At 39.3% G+C, this 24,734-nt stretch overlaps 2 protein-coding genes across 2 annotated transcripts in view; one reads left to right on the top strand and one right to left on the bottom strand.

Moving 5' to 3' along the window:
* dnmt3bb.1 (DNA (cytosine-5-)-methyltransferase 3 beta, duplicate b.1) overlaps positions 1-3,876 on the bottom strand; it is a 60,985-nt gene extending 57,109 nt beyond the window's left edge. Inside the window, exon 1 of the mRNA XM_055222989.1 lies at positions 3,564-3,876. Within this exon, the coding sequence (XP_055078964.1) occupies positions 3,564-3,571 (8 nt within the window). The 5' untranslated portion in view covers positions 3,572-3,876. The remainder of the gene's footprint in view (positions 1-3,563) is intronic.
* Positions 3,877-4,669: 793 nt separating this feature from the next.
* Positions 4,670-17,791, top strand: commd7 (COMM domain containing 7). Its single transcript, XM_033969618.2, has 9 exons — positions 4,670-4,834; positions 6,085-6,138; positions 8,980-9,082; positions 11,426-11,482; positions 11,560-11,597; positions 11,748-11,838; positions 14,523-14,572; positions 15,764-15,812; positions 16,643-17,791. The coding sequence occupies exons 1-9, from the start codon at positions 4,754-4,756 to the stop codon at positions 16,717-16,719; spliced, it is 600 nt and encodes a 199-aa protein (XP_033825509.1). The 5' UTR covers positions 4,670-4,753; the 3' UTR covers positions 16,720-17,791.
* The last annotated feature ends 6,943 nt before the right edge of the window (positions 17,792-24,734 follow it).

The following is a 24,734-nucleotide window of genomic DNA, read 5'->3' as shown; positions in this document are numbered from 1 at the left end:
TACATTGTGCACATTTTAGGCCCATTGTAAAGAATGGACTCTGAGGGAATGTCTAGCACAGTATATCACCCACTTCAAGAGTCTACAATGGAGCAATTCTGCAATGATTTGGGAAACCAGATTAGGGGGTTCTATACTATGCATTAATTAAAACGTATGGAAAACAAATAAAAGCAGCAGTTAAAAATCAGGCTAAAAACAACAGCCGTAGGCAACAATGGTTTCAGTATAAAGGCAATTTGAGAGGTGAAATTAGCATTTGTCTGAGCATTTGTTCATTTAGACCAGCCAGCTGGCTAAAGAGTAGGGTAAATCATCATCATCATTAATAAAAAAAAAAAAAAAAAGATGTGCATGCAGAGCTCATCAGCCATCATTTTCTCTGCATTCTAAACAGTTGCATCGGTCATGAAAAAACCCATATTGGTCCATCTATAGTTTTTATACTGCCAGCAAGTTACTATATGCTTTGTAACCAGTGCTTTCAAAATATAATCACTATTAATAGTTAACAATAAACATCTATATTCTTTTTTCAAATAGATTAATATGGCTTTTATTCTTTTCAACGATTAAAATCACGAAAGGCCAATGGATGAAATTACTAAATTTGATCCAAACAGGAGCTGCTTGAGGCCATCCTGAAGTTGGATACACCTTTTGTAAATGTCTGATCTCATCAGACCTCAGAAGCTGAGCATGGTTGGGCCTGGTTAGTACTTGGATAAGACACCACTGGGAATACCAGGTGCCACATGCCACAGAGCACCAGTGGCAAAGTAATTGCTGTGTCCTTTCACCCACATTGCCTAATGTGACTGCAGTGTGCATGAGTGTTGCCGTGTTCGGTCAGTCCACCCCAGGGCAACTATGGCTAAAATAGTGCCTTACCACTGCCAAGTGTGGAGTGAATGAGTAATGCACTGTAGAGAGTCTTTCAGCGTCCAAAAAAAAAATATATAAGTCAAAATGCATTATTACATTCACAGACAAAACTGATGTCATCATTTCCACTTGCCATTCCGTTGCCCGAGGCCTAAACCATGGCATGTTTTAGACTTTGTGAATAGTCCATAGCTATTAGTTGGTAGTTAAATAGTTTGATTAGTTGTGATTACGTGTTTCAGCTCTAGTAATAATGGCTGCAAACAAACAAAAACTTTCCATAAAGAGTCCCAAGGTGATCACTGATAATTTGAAACATTTTGACACACTTTACATTAAACATGATTCATTATACAGTCCTAGTACAATGCAAATGATTGATTTCTCCTACAAATCTCCAACAGGCATGTTTCACATAAAGACACTGGCACCAAACCAAAAACTGAGAGAGCCATCCCTATAAAACAGCACAGCATGACGCACCAGTGTTCCAGTGTTATGCCAGGGAACAATTAAGTGCTACTTTGATAGTACTTAATACTAAGTATTAGGATTAGATTTAACAGAGCATAGACCTCTGCATTTCAAACTCAAAGAAGTCATTGGAACCTGAAGGCTGAAGAGTGCACAATATAAAGTCTGTTGTCAAATGAATGAATACATATAGAATGTGCAAATGATTTGACTGTAAAATGTATCAGACGATAAAACAAACTCATAAACCTGCTAATACCTAACAAATGCTTCAAATTCAACTCCTCAAACTGCATAACCAGCAACTGTCACAGGATGCCTTCCTTGATTCCAGCTTTATTCCACCATTATCAAACTAAAATAAACAGTTAATAGTGCCGAGACTGAAAACTGAATTTATTTAGTTATGAAGACATAACTTTAGACCAGATAGATTCAAACTATTGTGCAATGCAACCCTTGTTTATCCTACAGGTAACTATTGAGGCTCCTAGTGCTGCCAATGACAGAAGCCAAAGGTAAAGCACCAAAACAATCCAAAACAAACATGATGACAGTGATGGACATACTATTTTAAAGAAAATAAAAATTTACAGAGTCGTACAGAATGAAGTACTTTGTGCATTGGTGAATAGTCAAGCTTTTGATAAATCCAGTTGGGAACAGCACAGATTTCTACCATTGTGACACCTGGACCAATCAGCCTTAAGTATTCATTAGTCTGGAAGAGCCATTCCAGATGATGAATATAGAGGACTCAGACTGCAACATAATTTAGCATAAGCCATGTTACTAAATTGGAGCCAGTATTCAAAACCAGTAAAGTATCAGTGCATCCTAAATCATGATAAACATTATTTGTGTATTACAATGATCAACTGGCCAACAAGTTTCAAAGCTTGCATGAATTTCTCAAGATGATGAATATGACTGTAACTACTGTGTTACAACAACTCCTACTAGGACTGGGCCATAAAAACGTGTAAAACTTGACATAAAACAGGGTACCTAATGCTAGATCTACCTAAAACCTACATTTTCTGCACCAACTGCTTATTCCATGTAGGTCCACTGAAACCATGTCGACTGTGCATTCACACTTTCTCGCCTCCCAAAGCTAGCACATAAAACTCCTCCTCCTCCTCCCCCTCCCTCTCCATTTTCTCCCTGTGTGGTAGTTGCCCATTACGCGCACGCCTCCTCTGCTCTCTACACTTTCCAAAGGTTGAATGGCTTTGATTTGTCTGCGCGCACGTGTCCCTTCTTGCACCGCTCCAAACTGCAACAAAGTTATCAAAGACAAGTGTAAAAGCAGACACCTATTAATCATTCAATACACAATTTACATGCATGTCAGACATCCGAGCCCATAAAAGGAACAACGAGGCATGTTCTTGTCTGTAAAGCTTGAAATGTCTCGAAACATGAACACTGGTGCATCAATCTTAAAAGTGCACTATGTAACTTTTCTGTTGGAGGGTATGTCACCTGCTTGTTTTAATAGAGATGTTATTGCTTTGCCTGGCGACCATTACAGGACGATATTGCGTTAAGAAGACCCGCTCACAGTAAGAATGCCTGTTTTTCCAGGTATTTTTCTGAAATAAAAACAGTTGAAAGTGTAGAAATGCAAAATAGACACGTTCCTACACCGTTAAAAAAAATGGAACTTTAACAGTCAGTGTCTTGATAATATAGACAGTAGGTACAATAACAAAGTAAATGGCCAAATCACAATATGCAACACCAAAACGAAAAAAAGAAAAAGAAAAAAACAATAGAGAACAACCGTGAACTTAACCAAGCATCATCAACTAATAATATATAAAGTCGACAAGTGTTCTTGGTGCAAATAGATAAGTCCAGATTCGTATAGAAACGTTAAATGTCCAAAACACGTGTTAGTTTGTCAAAACTTTAACGAATTCGATATTGGTAACTTTCCATAGCAGGTTGCACATCTGTACACGGCTCCCTTTAACCTGACCGTGCACATGGCAGACTCCTCGCCTAATCCCATCCACAAATGCATTAAAAAGTTATCAAAAATTTCGCAACTTTTCAAACACGATCAACTTTTAAGCAAAATGTCGTTCGTCTTTTACGCACGGGTTCAGTCGTGCGTAAAAGACAACGACAATCGCGACAAATAAACGACAGCAGTGCAAAAACTGTTGATTATTTCTGCGTTAAAATTAACTTACATAACCATCCACGCGTGTTGCCTCTAATCCAGGAAAACTGCGAAGGAAGTAGTTGTGGTAGCGCGCAAAGCCAGGGATCAAAGAGGGAAAAGTGCAGCGGGAAGTGGAGCGAGGAAGCCAGGCGTGAACTGAACTCGTCCGCTGCAGAAATACTTGTTTCAGTCCACACCGTGTGCAGTCTCAGCCTCTCTCTCCCTCTCTCTTTCTCTCCCCAAATGTGCCCGCTGAATGCCGCTGTTGTGTGGGCCCCTCGCAGAGTTTAACTAAGCGCTGAAGCGTGCGCGGTGGTTTGACATGGGGAGGTAGCAGCAGATTCGTGGAAGCCCGGGAGAGTGTAGAAAAAGCGTTCCCAGGTAAGTAGTTCCGCCTACCTATCAGAGTGAACAAGTAAAACACGTGAATAATGTGATCCGCTCCCTCAACCACGCGCCCTCCACGAACCGAATCATCTCAGTAAATTACGGAGTGGTGGAAAATGTTGGATTAAAAAGACATTTATAAAGGAAATGTATTTATTTTGTTTAAACTGTTCAGATTGGGTTTACCGCAGTTTCAAGTTGGAGAAGGAACTTTGGGAAGTGGTTCTTATCGGCGGTAATACAAGTAAAAGTTTAAAAAGAGCTATTTTATAAGGAACTGCAAAATAGTAGAATGTAACATCACATTTAGGCTAGGTTAAAGTACTTAGGCGGAAAAAGAAAATGCAATTTCTTGTCCCAACGCTTACCACGATTACCATAGTTTTCTTTTATTATTCTACATTGCACAAATAAAGTAAAAGAAAATTATCCAAACGTAAAGTAGCATACAACTTACAATAGCATACAATCTTGGACTATTGTATTAACAGCTTTTATCACTCAAAACATCCTTTAAGTGAACAACTCGCCCACCTATGTTTTAGTTCCATATAAATCTACTCAATAAAAGATAAAGTGTGACAAAAGTACTATCTGACTACTTACCAAACCAGTTTGTACTAAATATACCGAAATAACTATTAAAAAATACTTTCAAATCTTTGTAATTCAAACTGTGCCAAACTGTGCGCTCTACATAGGGCAGCGTGACGGCAGCGTGACGTAGAAGGAGCGCATGCGCACTGAGGCACCAGGAAGTAAGCTGCAGAGGCTATCAGCTGCAGCTGTTTATCTTGTGATTTTTTTTTGGTCAAATTTTCAAATAAAACCATGCAGCTCCATTTTACTAAAGATGTATTACCCGACACGGTCACCAACGACTTTCAGAACCTCAACAAACTCAACGAGGAGGTAAGTATGACCCGGATAGGAAATGTTTAGATTATTAACGAGCTAAAAGGGGAATGTTGTGTTGTGTGTTGTCATCTGCATCTGTGGTATTATAGAGGGAGGGTTCAACTTTCAAACGGTAATTAGATTGTAAAGTTTGGGGAGATAATTGATAATGTTAGTAAAGGTTAAACGGTTCTGTTTTTTGCATTTGGTGTTTTAGTGTAGAACTTTTACTTGATCATTGAAGTCATGTGACAAGTGTAGTGACTGAAACTGTATTCATAGTAATCAGTTTTCAAGGCTTATTGTGAAAAAATGTTAATGGACTTAAGGGTCTTTTTCAGTCCTGATATCAATACCAACAGGCTACTTTGGTTTTGAGTACTGTCTGCATATTCATGGGTGTCACCATTTAAAAAATTAGATCCATTTCCATAGCAATTAGCAATTTTAAGCATTTGAATGATAGAATGCCCTCAAAATGGTGCATGTAAGGGAAAGCAGAAACCCTTGAATAGACAACATTTTGAGGACTTTTTTCCCATTCAAGTGATATAATATTTCCGTTTTAGTTGTTTATCACTATGGCAACAGTCATTTTTTAATCATTCAAAAATCCATGAATATCTGTTGCAGTGCCTTTGCTGAACATATCCTCAGACTAATCGAAAGTGGCTAAGGAGAGACGCTTTTCTTACACTAACTCCTCAACAGCATTGTATTAACTCCAGTGCAAATATTATAAGCCAGCATAGTCTGTGTAATGCATCACTTGAATGGCCTCCCCCTGATTACATATAGAACAATACCCGATACCAATAGAAGTCCATAGAATTATAAGCTGTATTAGATTATTTTAAATATTATAGACCATGTACAGTACTTGATTAATGATTACTAGGGCTGAGACATTTACTCAGAATGATTGTGACTAGTCAGCTATTAAAAAAAAATAAAATAAAATAAATCAATGATGTTTTGATCAGCAGACTATACAGATTCATCAAAACTCACCAAACACCAAAAGACCCTTATAACAAAAAATATTAAATCAAAATGGAAAAGAAAATTTAAAAAGCAATTTCTTATTTTCATCAATGATACAAATTACTTGTAAATATTCTTTATCTAGAAGCCTTCAGTCACCATATTTCTCTGTTTTAGTTAACAGTACAATTAGAGATAATTGTATGAATAGTTTTTTTTTCACTGTTTTAAAGTTTTCTTTGACCCAACTTAAAATGTGTTTTTTCTTCATCACTTTGCAGCAATTTGTGCATCTGATTCAAATTCTATTCCAGTTCCTCCTGGAGCCCAAAGAGGTGTGTATCTGTGGCGTTTGGTGATCGGCCTTGATAACTGTCCATCCATCCATCCATTTTCTTCCGCTTATCCGGGGCCGGGTCGCGGGGGCAGCAGTCTAAGCAGGGACTCCCAGACTTCCCTCACCCCGGACACGTCCTCCAGCTCCTCCGGTGGGACCCCAAGGCGTTCCCAGGCCAGCCGAGAGACATAGTCCCTCCAGCGTGTCCTGGGTCTTCCCCGGGGCCTCCTCCCGGTGGGACATGCCCAGAACACCTCCCTAGGGAGGCGTCCAGGAGGCATCCTGAGCAGATGCCCGAGCCACCTCAGCTGGTTCCTCTCAACGTGTAGGAGCAGCGGCTCTACTCCGAGCTCCTCCCGTGTGACCGAGCTCCTCACCCTATCCCTAAGGGTGCGCCCGGCCACTCTGCGGAGGAAGCCCATTTCAGCCGCTTGTATCCGCGATCTTGTCCTTTCGGTCATTACCCAAAGCTCATGACCATAGGTGAGGGTAGGAACGTAGATTGACCGGTAAATCGAGAGCTTCGCCTTCCGGCTCAGCTCCTTCTTTACCACAACGGACCGATACAGCGACCGCATCACTGCAGACGCTGCACCGATCCGCCTGTCAATCTCACGCTCCATCCTTCCTTCACTCGTGAACAAGACCCCGAGATACTTGAACTCCTCCACTTGGGGCAGAGACTCACCACCCACCCGGAGAGAGCAAACCACCTTTTTCCGGTCGAGAACCATGGCCTCGGATTTGGAGGAGCTGATTCTCATCCCAGCCGCTTCACACTCGGCTGCAAACCGCCCCAGTGCCTGCTGCAGGTCCTGGCTCGAAGAAGCCATCAGGACAACATCATCTGCAAACAGCAGAGATGAAATCCTGTGGTTCCCAAACCAGGCCCCCTCCGGCCCCTGACTGCGCCTAGAAATTCTGTCCATAAATATAATGAACAGAACCGGTGACAAAGGGCAGCCCTGGCGGAGTCCAACATGCACTGGGAACAGGTCTGACTTACTGCCGGCAATGCGAACACAGCTCCTGCTCCGGTCATACAGGGACCGGACAGCCCTTAGCAAAGAGCCCCGGACCCCATACTCCCAGAGCACCCCCCAAAGGACACCACGAGGGACACGGTCGAATGCCTTCTCCAGATCCACAAAACACATGTGGACTGGTTGGGCATACTCCCATGAGCCCTCGAGGACCCGATGGAGAGTATAGAGCTGGTCCAGTGTTCCACGACCAGGACGAAAACCACACTGCTCTTCCTGAATCCGAGGTTCGACTATCGGTCGGATTCTCCTCTCCAGCACCCTGGAATAGACCTTACCGGGAAGGCTGAGGAGTGTGATTCCCCTGTAATTGGAACACACCCTCCGGTCCCCCTTTTTTATACAGAGGGACCACCACCCCGGTCTGCCATTCCACAGGTACTGTCCCCGACCGCCACGCGATGTTGCAGAGACGTGTCAGCCAAGACAGTCCCACAACATCCAGAGACTTGAGGTACTCAGGACGGATCTCATCCACCCCCGGAGCCTTGCCACCGAGGAGCTTGCCAACCACCTCAGTGACTTCAGCCAGGGTGATGGACGAGTCCGCCTCTGGGTCCCCAGTTTCTGCTTCCTCCTCGGAAGACGTGACAGTGGGATTGAGGAGATCCTCAAAGTATTCCTTCCACCGCCCGACAACATCCCCAGTCGAGGTCAGCAGCTCTCCACCCGCACTGTAAACAGTGTTGGTGAAGCACTGCTTTCCCCTCCTGAGGCGTCGGACGGTTTGCCAGAATCTCTTTGAGGCCGTCCGATAGTCCTCCTCCATGGCCTCCCCGAACTCCTCCCAACCCCGAGTTTTTGCCTCTGTGACTGCCCGAGCCGCGGCACGCTTGGCCTGCCGGTACTCATCAGCTGCCTCAGGAGTCCCACGAGCCAACAAGGCTCGATAGGACTCCTTCTTCAGCTTGACGGCATCCCTTACTTCTGGTGTCCACCACCGGGTTCGGGGATTGCCGCCGCGACAAGCACCACAGACCTTACGACCACAGCTACGAGCAGCCGCATCAACAATAGAGGTGGAGAACATGGCCCACTCGGAGTCCATGTCTCCAACCTCCCCCGGGATCAGGGAGAAGCTCTCCCGGAGGCGGGAGTTGAAGACCCCCCTGACAGAGGGCTCCGCCAGACGTTCCCAGCAGACCCTCACAATACGCTTGGGCCTGCCAGGTCTGTCCGGCTTCCTCCTCCGCCAGCGGATCCAACTCACCACCAGGTGGTGATCAGTTGACAGCTCAACCCCTCTCTTCACCCGAGTGTCCAAGACACGCGGTCGGAGGTCAGATGACACGACAACAAAGTCGATCATCGACCTCCGACCTAGAGTGTCCTGGTGCCACGTGCACCGATGGACACCCTTGTGCTCGAACATGGTGTTTGTTATGGACAAGCTGTGACTAGCACAGAAGTCCAATAACAAAACACCGCTCGGGTTCAGATCGGGGAGGCCGTTCCTCCCAATCACGCCCCTCCAAGTGTCACTGTCGTTACCCACATGGGCGTTGAAGTCCCCCAGGAGAACAACGGAGTCCCCGGTTGGTGCACTGTCTAGTACCCCTCCCAGGGACTCCAAGAAGGCCGGGTACTCTGCACTGCTGTTTGGCCCGTAGGCCGACACAACAGTGAGAGACCTGTCCCCGACCCGAAGGCGCAGGGACGCGACCCTCTCGTTCACCGCCTTGATAACTGAAGCGAGACTAAATGTGGACGGGGTCTTTGTGTCTATGTGCAAATGAATTCATGCATTTCTCCATCTCTGCTTGTTCCCCTGTTCCCCTGTATATGTGGATGTGTAGACAGAGAGATTCATGCAGCAGCTGGCTGAGTTTGCAGGGGAGCATGGGATGAGCGCTGGACCCCTCAAGAACCTTATGAAGAGTGTACTACTGGTGCCACAAGGTACAAACCAAAGAACAACTACAGTATAGAAACTCGGCATTCTCACACAGTTCTCATATAAATAAATAAAGACTATTTTATTTGTGAAAAATGTGTCAAGGGTAAGTGTTTTGTGCATTTGTGGACAGGGAAGATACACACATGGACAGAATTGTTGGTACCCTTCAGTTAATGAAAGAAAAACTCATAATGGTCACAGAAATAATTTGCATCTGACAAAAGTAATAATAAAATTCTATGAAATTTAACCAATGAAAGTCAGATATTGTTTTTCAACCACACTTCAACAGAATTATTTAAAAAAATAAACTTATGAAACAGGCCTGGACAAAAATGATGGTACTCCTAGAAAAGACTGAAAATAATGTGACTAAAGGGACATGCTAATCCAAGGTTTGTCCACTAATAAGCATAACAGGTGTCTACAATCTTATAATAAGTCAGTGGGCCTGTATATAGAGCTACAGGTCATCATTGTGCTGTTTGGTGACCGTGTGTACCACACTCAACATGGACCAGAGGAAGCAAAGGAAAGAGTTGTCTCAGGAGATTAGAAAGAAAATTGTAGACAAGCATGTTAAAAGTAAAGGCTATAAGACCATCTCCAAGCAGCTTGATGTTCCTGTGACTACAGTTGCACATATTATTCAGAAATTTAAGATCCATGGAACTGTAGCCAACCTCCCTGGACATGGCCACAGGAGAAAAATTGATGACAAATCAAAGAGACGGATAATACGAATGATAACAAAAGAGCCCTGAAAAACTTCTAAAGAGATTAAAGGTGAACTTCAAGCTCAAGGAACATCAGTGTCAGATCACACCATCCGTCACTGTTTGAGCCAAAGTGGACTTGATGGGAGATGACCAAGGAGGACACCATTGTTGAAAACAAATCATAAAAAAGCCAGATTGGAAGTTGCCAAACTACATGTTGACAAGCCACAAAGCTCCTGGGAGAATGTCCTATGGACAGATGAGACAAAAATGGAACTGAGCCAAGGCACATCAGCTCTATGTTCACAGACGGAAAAATGAAGCATATCAAGAAAAGAACACTGTCCCTACTGTGAAACATGGAGGAGGCTCTGTTATGTTCTGGGGCTGCTTTGCTGCATCTGGCACAGGGTGTCTTGAATCTGTGCAGGGTACAATGAAATATCAAGATTGTCAAGGGATTCTAGAGAGAAATGTGCTGCCAGTGTCAGAAAGCTTGGTCTCAGTCACAGGTCATGGGTCTTGCAACAGGACAATGAGCCAAAACACGCAGCTAAAAACACCCAAGAATGGCTAAGAGGAAAACATTTGACTATTCTAAAGTGGCCTTCTGTGAGCCCTGACCTAAATCCTATTGAGCATCTTTGGAAGGAGCTAAAACATGCCGTCTGGAAAAGGCAACCTTCAAACCTGAGACAACTGGAGCAGTTTGCTCATGAGGAGTGGGTGAAAATACCTGCTGAGAGGTGCAGAAGTCTCATTGATGGTTTTAGGAATCGTTTGATTGCAGTGATTGTCTCAGAAGGTTGCATAACAAAATATTAAGTTAAGGGTACCATCATTTTTGTCCAGGCCTGTTTCATGAGTTTATTTTTTTAAATAAAAAATTTCAGAGATTTTTTTATTTACTATTACTTTTGTCAGATTCAAGTTATTTCTGTGACCATTGTGAGTTTTTCTTTCATTAACCGACAGTTACCAACAATTTTTTCCACGTGTGTATCTGTGCTTTTCTCTCAAATGGATTCTCTGGAGGAAAAGGTTTCATTTTTGCCCACTCCACTCTAGTGGTGCTTGGACTAATCAGCTTTGAATAATGTTCTTCCTTTTCCTTATTGCTTTCAGCACGAGCCATTCCAGACTGATAATATTTAGAACTTTCTATAGTACTGTCTCAGGACCCATTACCAAGAGATCTCAGTGCAGTACACTTCCAGCCCCTCAACTCACCTGGAGGGGGCGTACCTGAGCGCACAAAATTTCATTTTCATGTATCTGTATTTATACAGAGAGAGTCCAGACTCTTTTTTTTTTTTTTTTTTTTAATGAGAGCCCAGTTAAAATACACAAACACGATACAAACAAAACAAATATACAGTGCTGTTCTCTTCTGAAAAATCAAAGAGAATAGATTAAAACAAACTGAAGACTTGTATGAGAAATAGCATAAAAACACAAACATGCCAAAGTTTGTTACCTATGAGCTTAATCAATTTCTACGGAATCCTTTTTGTATTCAAAGTCACTGCTTCAAACTTCAGATTTCACTACACATTTATACAAATCTGCTGTAATTTCTTCTTGTTTCTATCTAACACAACAACACACTACTCATTTTTCTTTCAGGTGCGATGAAGAAGAATCTGTCAGCTGAACAGATCCGAGAGGACCTGGTAACTTTAGGTGAACATTTCAATGTGGATATAAAAGTGTTTCCTCCTGGAGACGTGTCTGACGATAATTCATTTGTATCATTTCAGGGTTAAATGAAGAAAAGGCTGTTCAGTTTTCACAACAGGTCAGTTTAGTTTAGTTTATATTACTTTATTTATATATTACGTTTATATTACGTTATTTATATTACGGTTTAGTTTATATTACTCCAAAAACAATTACACATATTTAGAATGTATTAAAGTATGATATTGTAATATCTTGTCCTTCTCAGTGGGGGGAGCACTCAGCTGCTCTGTCCAGGTTGGCAGTGAGACAGACTCTGATGGTGAACCAGCTGGTGGACATGGAGTGGAAGTTTGGAGGTAAACGAATGCAAATCAATACACTGGTCACAACATTCTATAATCCCTATAGTTTAAACTGAGCTGGAGGACAGGTCAAAATTCTATGGTGGAATTTGCCATTTAAAGACATATTGTGCTGAACTCTACTGTATAGTTAAAATCTATGACATCCGTGGATCATTATGTTAATAATAATTTGCACATTTTAAATTGCAATATTCATATAAAACGAAACAAGTTTGCTGACTTCCATGTTCGGTGGGACAGTGGAATCTGATAACATGAGCCATGCAGCAGTCAATACCTCTGATGGATAGCTTTGTACCAAAATGATTACATGTTGCGAAATCCTACCTGTATCACCTATTAAGAAAATAAAATTGGAGAATGAAGTAAGTACAGAGCAGCGTGCGTGTGGCGGTGAAGGATTAACTGTCAGACTGTAGATCTGTTTACTGTAACTGTAACTGTTTTATAGTTAATCTCTCTGTAATTGCTGGGCCTACTGCATGAAACAAAAACTGGAGCAAAGTTCAATGTCTTCGCTGTCAGTATAAACGAACAAAAGTGTTGTTGTTGTTTTTTTGTCCAATAGGAAGTATTCTTTATTTATTCCATGTGTCCACTATCTGATAAAGGAGAACTGTGGAGCTCATGTGAAACAAAGGGAAAGCTGGAACTCACTTATTTTCAGTCAAATCAACCATGGAAAGAAATAAGCCTAAAATTCACAAATATTTAATAAGCCTTTTTTATGAATTCAGCCTAGACTTATTTGCTTTATACATTTTACTCTCACATCTGCACAACCTTTTACCCATCAGTGATTGAAAAATAACCCTAACCCTATATCAGCTCAACCCAAAATGTAAATAATAGTGTGGCACGTCTCTCGGCTCTATACATTCACTAGGCCATTTAATTTAAAAGTTGTTCACTACTTGCACTCTGTAGTCTAAATACAACCTAATTTTGATGAAATATGCAACCACTGCCTCACAGAACCTCATACTTTCTCACGTACACTACTTGTCAAGTTTGTACACACTGTCATTTATGTTTCTTCTTTATTTCCATGATTATGTACATTGTAGATTCTCACTGAAGGCATCAAAACTATGAATGGACACATATAGAATGTAGTAAATAAAAAATACAGTTTTCATCATGAAGCTCACTGAGAGAAGGCCAAGGGTTTGCAGCGCTGTTGACAAACCAGAGGGTGGCTAGTTTGAGGAATCTAAATACAGTATAAAATATATTTAGTTGAGTTTTTTAATATTTTTTTCATTGCCACACAGTTCTATTTATCTTGCATGATATATTTGATGTATTCTGTCTGTATATAAAATGTAGAAAGTATTAAACAAAGAAAAGACAAACATTCAGTGAGGGTGTGTCCAGACTTTTGATTGGCATATGTTTTGGAGATGTCCTCAGTTGACAGTATTTTGGAAGTCAGGCTTTACATTATTGCAAACGTGTAATGAGCCATCTTTAATGATTGTAGTTTTTGGTATAAGATCACAAGGGCTAGGCTTAAAGCAGCCGGTATGGTAATGATAGTCTATGAAACTTTGTTGGCTAGGCGGCTTGTTCTCATGAAATACTAAGTGTTTTATTAATGACTTGATGCATCACTTGTCATTAAAACACATTTGTTGTTCTGTTCAGGGCAACAGTCAAAACCTGGCAACCTGTTCTCCAGATGGGATTGAGATGCTGACCTGCTAATACCAGATTGTTTTTGAATGGTCACAAATAGCAAATTACAAAAATACTGCAGTTATCTCAGTAACACAATTCCCTCTCTGATTCTATATAAAACCAGAGGGGGTAGTACTGTTATATTTACTTTAACTACTTTAAGAAATTGTACTTTTCTAGCCGCATACTTCTATTTGAGTAACATTTTTATTGAAGTAACAGTCCTCTTGAGTAAAAGTTTTGGTTACTATTCCTACTGTGAGTAAGTCTACAAGAGAAAACCTTTATGCTTGCACCCCTCATTCAGATATGAAAAGGGACTACTTCACCCCTCCACAGCTCAAATCTTACCGTGCTACAATAAAAATACCCCAAATCTCCCCACTTTTGCAAAGAAAAAGTACTCATGATAAATATTGAGGCCCAAAATATATTGTTCCAGCTGTAATATACTAAATGATAAGTCAATATAGTAATTATTGTGACAGGCTGGTCATTGGTGTAGTTCTAAGAGACTCCCTTAGAGATACAGTGAGGACCTCAGGAACACAGGAGGAGCTCAGCATAGATCCGCTGCTCCTCCATGTCATAGTACTACTATGTTGAAAAATTGCATTTGATTGTTTAAATATAGAGTTTTTTATTATGATCATGGTATTGAGTCTATTCCTTAGTATCGATATTGAGTTTGAAATTTTATTATCAGAAAAGGGTCCATTTTGTCCTATTTATATCATGTCTTTCAGTATCGATACTTCAGATGAGCAACTGGTTTCGATACTTTATTTGTATATCTGGGTGTGGATTTTTGACAACCCTAGAGCAGTTTGAAAAGAGCTGGAGTTTTTAAGAGGCTTGTCAGAAATAATGAATCCAGGCTATGTGGAGTCTACTTATTCCTTTTAAGGAATTGTTAATGTATAAACCTGCATGGTGTTTTGCCCAAGCAAGTTCCCTCACCATAACACGTTTAACCGGGCTCCTCTCTCTCGCAGTGACAGTTGGGACCAGTGAAATGCACAAAGTCGGGAACATTTTTCTGCAGGTAAACCACAAACACGGAAATATGTATGAATTAAATAGACCCTTTAAAATGCTACGTCATTGGAATATTAAAAATTCCTGAATGGAGTCAACTGAAGGCAAAATTTAATTGACCCATCAGATCAAAATGCTTAAGGTTTTAAGTTTTTACAACAAAAAAAATAAGCTAACCAGGGTAGAAATATCAGTTAGTGTCCTTTTCTATTTCAAAAGATAGAAAAATATACTATTTTGTAACTTCAAAATTGTATTCACACCTCACAAATAGCATCATATGTGGAAAGGTTGTAATATATCTGTAGCATAGACTGTATATATAAATGGACATAGCTAACCTGCTAGCCGTCATGTTCCAAATAGGAAGTGATCATTGGGCGCACTTCCGACTCCATTGACTCCAATTCACTTCAAATTAGATTCGTCGCCCCCTCTCTCTGTAACTGCTGCTATCAGTTGTCATTTTGGGTGTAAAATGTTGATTTCAATCTCCTCTACATGATCCTGGTGTTTTTATTTTGCTATTGTGTCCATAAATCAAGATATGAACATTAATAACAGACAAATCAGGCGCTTCTTTCCCAGAGGTTGCTCCCACTAGCATTGCTAAGCACCCGCTCCCTTGCTAAAGCAGTGGTGCGAGGGGGAAGGGCCATTACCTTCAACATCCTCGCTCCAGATTGGCTCTTTGGTTGCTATGATACTCACGGTCAGAATTCCAAATGTGGAACTCTGCTCCAAATTGGCCACTATAACTGCTAGCCTCGATGAGCTTCATTTGACTGGAGCTGAACTCTGTGGGTGACGTCACACTCACTTGGTCCTCATCTTTATACAGTCTATGATCTGTAGATAAAATGAAAAAGTATTCTGAGGTGAACATTTTAAGTATTTGTCCAGTAAAACTTAATAATTTCTGGTGAAGACAATCCTGATTTTTATTGTTTGTAATAATCTCCTATTAAATAAACAAATAATGTAAAAAACTATTTTAAATGTCCTTAAACCAGGCTCTGATATCACTCACATGTATCTGAGTGGTTATAATTCTTCTTACCCAATTTTATATTTTGTGACATTCCTAGACTAGTTAAAGTTTCTTATGTTCCACTTCATTTTTGCCTCCATTTGCATCCGTTCGTACATTAGAATGATTTAGTTTCATTTGTAAAGGATTTATATTCTTCTTTTGCAGTTGAAGTTGGTGATTCGAAAAGGAAACTCTACAGAAAATGTTTATATGGGTGAGTACGCGACTCAAATCTGACACAAATCTTTATAAAGTTTAAAGCCACAATACTTCACTTTCCTGATGAGGGGTCTGTCACCTGCTTGTCTCTATGGAAATGTTATTGCTTTACCTGGAATATTCCACAGTATGGCATTAAGCTTAAACTGTCTAGCATTGTGTTTGTGTCAAAGGAATACCTTGTGATCATGTATTCTTACAGTGAGATCTCTCCACAGATCTGAGCTGTAACTAGACCTGGTTGCATTCCCTCCTTATTTACCTGGAGATATATATATATATATTTTATGCCATACAGTCTTTAATCTAGAATGTTTCCAGATAAAACAATAACAACTTCAAGACAGATGGGTGGAGGGTAGAGCATGAATTTAACAAAATTAAGTTATTGTCATTATTATAACACGTTTTGTTTACCCCGTGTTAACATGATGGTTGCTAGGTAACAGTTATGGAAGTGCCTCTACATATGTCACATCGGCTGCCAGTGTCTACGAAAAAATAACATTTTTTCGTGAAATTTTAAATATAATTGTGTTAACTGAGCTTGAGTGAAATTAGTAGCCTTCCTGAAATCTTTTGCAAAATTGTCTATTTCAGTATTGTTAACAAAAACACAATATAAACTCTCCATCCTAATCTTTTCAAATATGATCAAACATTACATCTTAACATTTCTGGAGAATAAATAGCATTTCTTCAATACTTTACTGCTTTACTGCTATCATAATAAATATCTTCCCTATATTCTCAAATCCCAATTGTGAAGTGTAAAACGTGTTGAAAAGTCGTCTTTTTAACTGTGTCCTGTTTTGTCTCTTTCAGAGCTTACACTTCCTCAGTTTTATAACTTCCTCCATGAGCTGGAGAGAGCCAAGACCAGCATGGACTGCTTTACATGAACCCCACGACAGAACAACTACGCTATATGAGGATTTTTTGTAATTTTATGTGTACATTTTAGAGACTGAGCCAGCTTTTTCAATTCCATTACCAGTTACCGAAGTATCTGCCCTGATAACGGTTGATATCGGGTATTGGCAAAGACTGAAAATAGCATGTAATTCCTTTAAACAAAAAAAAAAATGAGATAAAGATGAGGTGAAAAAGTAGTGTTCCATTACTTATACTGGTCATATTCATTTTCCCAATAGACTTTCTGACAAATTCAAATATTACAAGTTGAAAGGCACAACGACCAGATATGTTGTAACAAATGTCAGTAACGCAGTTGTCCTCAATATCCTTGTGGTCATTTGTTACCACTGATTAGTCATGAGAAAGCTTTCAAACTTTTTTCTTTGGAAAGTCTTTGGGAAATATACTTCCAGAACCAAGCGGCGGGTGGTCACGGTTGAGTTCTATTGGAATTACGCAAATTTTTCAGGTGAATTCAGGCAAATACTCAAACCAACTCAGCAGTTAGACATCACACTGCATTTTTCTAAAGAAGGGTGTAGCTGAGAGCCACAGATGTTTACTGCTGAGAAAGAGATATCTGTGTTACATCTTAATAATGCTTTGGTTTAGCCTTTGGAGTGAAAGCAAAACTTTGGCCAACTTAACTCCAGAGGCAGCCTGACATCACCGTTAACAAGGACTTTGTGTATTCTGAATTATTTGTTTACTAGCCATGTTTTCATAATTATGTTGGAATGTATTTTATGTCATGCAGATTAAATTCATTCATGTCTGTATAGATTTGAGATAGATTTCAGTGCGTTTTCATAAAGTTTGCATGTACTATTTACTCTGTTTACTGTAAATTGTAAACAAAATCACATTCAGCACATTCAGCTGGTTCCAACATTCCATTGTGTTTCTTAATAGAATTCTGCAGCTGGTGTAAGCCCATAGACACTTATTTTTCCCCAGTGTTGCACCCGGTATTTTCACAACCATTTTGTTTTATCAATTTATCATTTTGTACAGGCTATTTTACTGTCAATAAAGAACATATATATATAAGAACATATGTAGATCACTGTGTTACCTTTATTCTTTTCTAAATGCTATACTTACCGAAAACAACATATTAACATGTTTTATAAGTTTCACTTTCGTTTTTGATGCTGTAAGGCCCCCCTCTTTGCTCCCGGCTAAAGTCACATAAGGTTTATCAAGTTGCTGTGAACAGTTATGCATCATGTTTTTCTATATTTATGGAGAATTGTTATGTGGGAGCGTGGGTGATTTAAATTTGTGGGCCGAGCATTGTACAGAATCTTACAGTTAACCAGTCCGAACAGGGCCTGAGAGATATCGGTAATTACTCAAACATGCATGGATGGCAAGGCAAGTTTATTTGTATAGCACAATTTGTACACAAAGAAATTCAAAGTGCGTTCACATACTTCTGTTAAAACAATTACAACGATCTGAAAAGATGACAGATATAATGTGTTTAAATTACACTGTTTAGTTTGGGTTGTTTATTAGAGTGCTCCATAAATGAGGGGCAAAGACTCTAAAACCAGTTTTCTCTTGCTCTGTGTAGATTTGTGGTAGTGCTAAGGTCAATCCCTCCTGAGACCTGATATGGTAATGATGAGAATTGAACTGAATCAGGGAGGTGAGAGACTGTGGGAGTTTTGTCTGTGTAGCTTTTGTAAATGGAGATGTGACTGTGTATGAGTCTGCAGTGTGCCGTCTAAAACCGCTTCAGACATGTTTCTGATGAGGGAACAATATTATGACATGTTAAAAAGCTCTAAAATCTATTCTGCATAATACCTCCTCTTTAAGGACTGCAGATTCCTAAACTAGAATCTGATGTGAGCGTCTCTGGCCTTGGACATCATGTGACTGTATATTGTCCTGTTAAATATCGAAAATAAATGAAAGTGTTTTATCTGTTACTCCCACAGTGCTGCAAAGTTGCCACATTGCCTCAAATGCAGAGGATAGCAGCAGGGCCAGCGCTAGCTTTCAGGGGGCTCTAAGCTGAATTTGTCTCTGTGGCTCCTGACAGCGGATGGCTCAGCTATTGGTGATTCACATTTGACATATTCTGACTCTGCTCTCATCACTTTCACCAGTTGTATTTGTGTTTATCTGACCGACATCAGACTGAAAACATCCAGAATGTCACAACTTCCACAGTCACAAGAACAGAACACAAACATATAAGGGGGGGGCAGGATTTTTTAAATTCTACCATATATTAAATAAATAAACCATCTTATGATATGCTAATTCATTTTTGTAGGCCTATAAAGATCTGCAGATGTGAGACTGTGAAAATGATTTGTTATTTTATAGATTACTTTTACTTTCTGGTTAATGATCCCTATTTTTGAGGGGTGGAATGTAACAAATTACAAATATTCATGTTACTGTATTTGAGTAGATTTTTGGGGTAATTGTACTGAGTAGATTTATAACTGTAGCCATATAAGTTAGTTACATTTTAAATGATAGAAGTTACTGAGTACTGTCTCTACTCCTCTTTATACCCATAAACACATCTCAGAGAATATGCAGATCCAGAGTAATTTTTCATGCATAATTTTTACTTAAGTACAATTTTGGCAGCAGTTTTTGTAATTGTAATTGAGAACATTGTTAGCCTGTACTTTTACTTGTGTACACATTTTTTGCACTCCTTCCACCACTGATATTTTAGGACATGTAACTATTTTAGCAAACATTTTTAGAATCAAATTTCATAATTCCAAATGATCACTTATCATTAGCAGCACTGAACCACAGCCTCATGCAAAACTGCAGTACAGTGTCAAGAAACTGCTTTGGGGTAAATCTCTGTCATCTGCTGACTACATGTCTCTGCTGTATATGTCTATGAGTCTGTGTAATTAGCCGTCAGCATGATGTTAGTGTGACGTGAGCATGATGTTAACATGACATTAACATGACTCTGCTTGTCTCTTTGGATGACTGTGAGGTTTGTAATGTTTCGATTCACCACCACTTTTTTTGGGAAAGTGATTTTGGCTCAACTTGTAAGATCCTAAAATCATGGAGGTCTGTTATCTGGTCTGTTTGGACACACCAGTAAAACTGGATTTTTGGAGATTGTTACTCCAGTTTCTTGCTTTGTATGCTCCATTTAGAGTACTTGTGATCAGGCTTGCCTTTCCACAGATCTGGCCTTCATGGAGACAAGCAGGTGGAGGACACAAGTTTTCTCTTTCTCAGTTTATAGACAGGCCTCATGTGAAACCTCCAGAATTCCCTTACTGAGCTGCAGATTGTGTGCAGGTGCTGGGGTTTAGGCAGTGACCATTATTATCAGTGACGATTTTTTAGTTTTAAACCAACTGGATTTCAGCATTGAAACTGGAACGGGAACTACTTTTATGTAACACAATAAAAGTTAGTATACCCCAACGTTTGTGAAAAGTGCTTAATAAACTGCGGTGAATAATTATGAATACTAGCAATGTGAAGGGTAAATGATTTTTGACCGTAGAAAATAATTTAGAATAAATTGGTTCTGTTTTTTATGTTTTTAAAAAATCTGGTATAGCTTTATTTATTTTATCTTTAAGTCACTGCTGCAAAATAATATCTGCAGATACATATTTTTGTATTTAATTTTATTATTATTATTATTATTATTATTATTATTATTATTATTATTATTATTATTATTATTATTATTATTATTATTATTATTATTATTATTAAGCCAAACATAACCCCTCTCTGTCACACTCTATGGTTAACATGTGCATGAGTTCCAGTAACCTTTGCTATTTGAACTGACTTTTCCCTCTCAGGGAAGTACCTGGATTTATTTAACAGGTGGATTTTCCAGACAAACGACGTTTTCCAAGGAACCATAAATCCTAACAGCTATTTTTGTCATGATGCCAATGCAGTTAAATCATTAGCATCCATTATTGTATCCTCACCACTAATAAGACACTGACATCATAGATTAGAACATTCCACAGCATGGCATTAAAGACTATTCATTTCTCTAAAACATAGTTAACGTCATCATATGTACGACCTAATTATTATTATTATAATTATTATCAGGCACGAATCACTCCAAATGCAACTTCAAGAGAGTAAATAAGAAGGGAAAACTACTAAAACATGGCTAAAAGCTCGGAAAAGTAAATTTTGCATAAGATTTAGCTAAAATTCTTGCCTAGTTTTTTACCTAGTTTTACAATTCAAGTGAAGTTCATAATTTTACTGACATAAAACAAAAACTGACATGAATGACCTATTAAATAAACAATAAACAGTCAAAATGGCACCTATAACATTATGAATATATAAAAAAAATGCCTCTCCACAAGCCTCTCCCGAAATTCTAATAACAAATATGAAAAGAAATCCGTAGGGCATCTGAGTGTCCTTATTTGCCTGGGACACTTATAACTTATCGCATTCTTTCCAGTGTTCCCAAATGATTCTTTCCCATGTCCTGAACGGGAGACACGGGTGGTTATCTCCCCAAGAATCACAAACAAGTCAAACATCTATAAGGGTTTCTCATTTATGGCCAAAATCACAACCACAATATTGCATCACTGTGGTATATTTTGGATATATAAAGCAAAAAGAAGTAGGGTAGAAATAAAGTAGTAGTGTAGTAATAGGGCCATAGGTTCATAGGTTCATCCCACATAAATCCCAGTAAATTTTTGTTGGATGACTGGTCAGTGTCTTCCCTGTATAAATAAGCAAAGTGAAAAAAAAAAATTTTCACAGTAGCTTCAGAAAGTGGTGCCATTATTATTAATATAGACGTGATTGTTGTTTTTGTATCCCTAACAAATAATGAGAAGGTTTAACAATTGTGGCTCATATGTTTTGAAATGACCTCAGGAGTAAAGAGGTATTCTGTGAGAGGTTTGATGTGTGATACATTAGATTTATACAACAACTTTCAAGACACCCAAAGTGTTTACAGTGCATTGTTTATTCAGTCCAGACTTGGTGGTGGTAAACTGCTTTTATAGCCATAACTGTCCTGGGGCAGACTGATGGAAACAATGGTGCCATATTCATACTAGGCAATGTGGGTGAAGTGTTTTGCCCAAGGACACAACACAACAGTGTCCACTAGAGTCACTGCTGCTAGATAGAATGAATGTAAAGTGACATTTTTGAAAGTTCTTAAATTATGCAAACATTCCACAAAACGGTAGGACAATTTTCACTGTTCGAATTTATAAATTTGTGTTAATGGAATGATAGTAACAAAAGAGGATAATGCACAAATTCTACAAATTATAAAAGGAAAGGAGTCGCTAAGATTCAGCTTTTGCTACTTTTGCTACTTTGAAGTAAGCGAGTAAATAAAACTGAGTGAGATGTATTAGTAGTGTATAAGTAGTCCCCACATGGACTGTGTCTGTGATGTCAGCCCCCTCTGCTGGACAATACAAGCTTTACAGAATATCGGCACACAAGTGCCACACACACGAGATATCTGACTTGGTTTGACACAGACAGACACAAGTATAGCCTGATGTATCTGTGTATGTTGCTACTGATGGTATATAAACTTGTCAGGGCATTTTTGAAGAATGGCATTTCTAAAATATTGTTAAACTGCCCACAGCATGATAACAAATTATGTGAATGATGATATTTCAGTCCATTGTGATTCTCACTATAAACATTACGTTTATTTGATTATGGCTGACCATACCATCTTGTGACCTCGTCAAATCTCATAAGCCAAGCAACTATTGTGTCCTTAGGCAAGACACTTCACATACATTGCTCACCATAAATGTGGTGTGTGTTGGTGGTGGTCAGCGGAGTCAGTGTGCAGATTGGCAGCCTCATTTCTGTCAGTCTGCCCCAGCACAGCTGTGGCTACAATAGCACTTTAGCACCACTGTGTGGAGTCAATGAATAATGTAATATAAAGTCATATAAAGTGCTCTGGGTCTGGAAATGCTCTATATAAATCCAGTGTATTGCACTATTACTGCACTATAACTTCAGTATTAAACTGCCAAAATTTTTACCTATTTCTGCTTTGTGTGTGTCGTTATTTTGCATAACCTATTACCCAGTATACCTTGCACCTCTTGCTCCCTCTCTCTCCTCTGAATATGTGTGGGTGTATGTCTGTGTGTGTGTGTGTGTGTGTGTGTGTGTGTGTGTGTGTGTGTGTGTGTGTCCCTGTCGTGGTGACATGGTGATAACATCAGCTGTGAAGTGTCAGACAAACACTGTGGATAATCAGTGTGTGAGTAATGACTAAATGACTGCAGGATTTTACACTCTCACTGCAGGAGGCAAAAACTATTTGGAGATTAAAAATGGTAATACATTTTGAATTTTAGAAGTTTATATTCAGAGCTGAAATTATAAATCTGCAGTTTGTAGGCGACAAATGCTCCTTACCACCTCTGAGTTTAATGCCACACAGTGGAATATTCTAGGAGACGAGCATGTGGCAGACCAGAAAGGTTACATAGTGCACTAGTAAGGTCAAAGCTAAAACGGTCAAAACTCCTTCAATTAAAGCCACAATAGGTAACTTTTTATCAAAAAATAAAAAAAAATAAAAAATAAAGCGGGCATGCATGTCCACAAACCTGACTTTTATTTGGATATTTGGGAGGAGGGTTTCCTCCTGCTTGTTTCCATGGAAATATTTCACACTATGGCATAATAATTATCTGTCTCCATGGAGAATGTTCTGTAGTATGGTTTTAACTTTATTTCCATGGAATCATGCAGGTAACGCCTCCAGAAAATTACATTCTGTACCTTTAAATTTTAAATTGTCAGTTCAAGTCAGTGTCTTAGATGGATTATGTATCAACCAAGTCCATTATCTTCACCTCTAGATGGTGCTGTTGACCAATTTATAGACTAGGACAAAAAACAAGCTAATAAAAGCCTGGTTTAACTGAAGAAGGCTCTTAAACTTATTGCTATTAACAGTGTAATTATGAAGAGGTGAATCATTTGAACCTAAATCTTATCAGTGAGTATCACTTTATTTGAAGCTCAATCCAAAGGCTCAGCAGCTCAACAGGAGAACTGGTCAGGTAGGGTCATCAAATCCAATATCAGGCCAGTGTGAGGTGACTAGTAGCCCTCAGCACAAAAGTGTCCGTCTTCCTTGTCCTCTGTGCCCTGCAGCATCACAGCAACCTCCAGGTCACCAGGTGAGCTCTGAGGACACTTAGGAAGTGCTCCTTTTACCAAGCCAAACCAAATCAAACTCATTCTGATCATTTCAACACTTCAGTTTTCAGTATGCAGCTAATACACTTACAGACAGTGGTGTTACACATGTACAGAAATCAAGAATCAAACAACCAAGAGTTATTTCTAACATATGTATTTTATACACACATTCGACACATAGTATACGTTATTCTATCTAAAGTACACAATGGAAAATACCAAGCCTAAGGTGTCCAAGACAAGAGGTGGATACTTAGTTACATTTACTCAAGTACATTTGTAACATTCAGTAACTGTTGAATATAATTGTACTTCTGAGAGTTGGACAGGTACTCTCACTTAAGAAAAATGTTTGGTTCATCTTTCCACTGTGAGTAAGTCTACAAGAGACAAACACTTTACGTTGACTTCAGATATGATTTTTTTTTCAGTTGTTTTTTTATGATCTTTTTAAAATGTTGTTCTTATAGGCCTAATTACATCATTTCAAATAATAAATCTGGTCCTGACACTTCATCTTTCAATCAGATGTAGTTTCCCCAAATACTTTCAACTCTTTTGTGAGTAATTTCTTCTTCCACTTGAGTAATATTATTTGAACTGACTCTGTTCTTAGTTGAGCAGACTTTTGCCAATTACTCACCTCTGCTTCAACCCTCAAAAATAAACACTACAGCATACCTTTTTAATAACCTGACAAATCTCATTTCATTTGCATAACGTGTGTACAAATACAAGTTATCACAGTTTTTTTTCTGTAATTGTGCTCATTACTGCA

Source organism: Periophthalmus magnuspinnatus, chromosome 7 (assembly GCF_009829125.3).
Source record: "Periophthalmus magnuspinnatus isolate fPerMag1 chromosome 7, fPerMag1.2.pri, whole genome shotgun sequence".
In the NCBI taxonomy this organism is placed as follows: Eukaryota; Metazoa; Chordata; class Actinopteri; order Gobiiformes; family Gobiidae; genus Periophthalmus; species Periophthalmus magnuspinnatus.
Note: the sequence above shows the minus strand (reverse complement) of the source record. Positions and strands in the feature narration are given on the sequence as shown.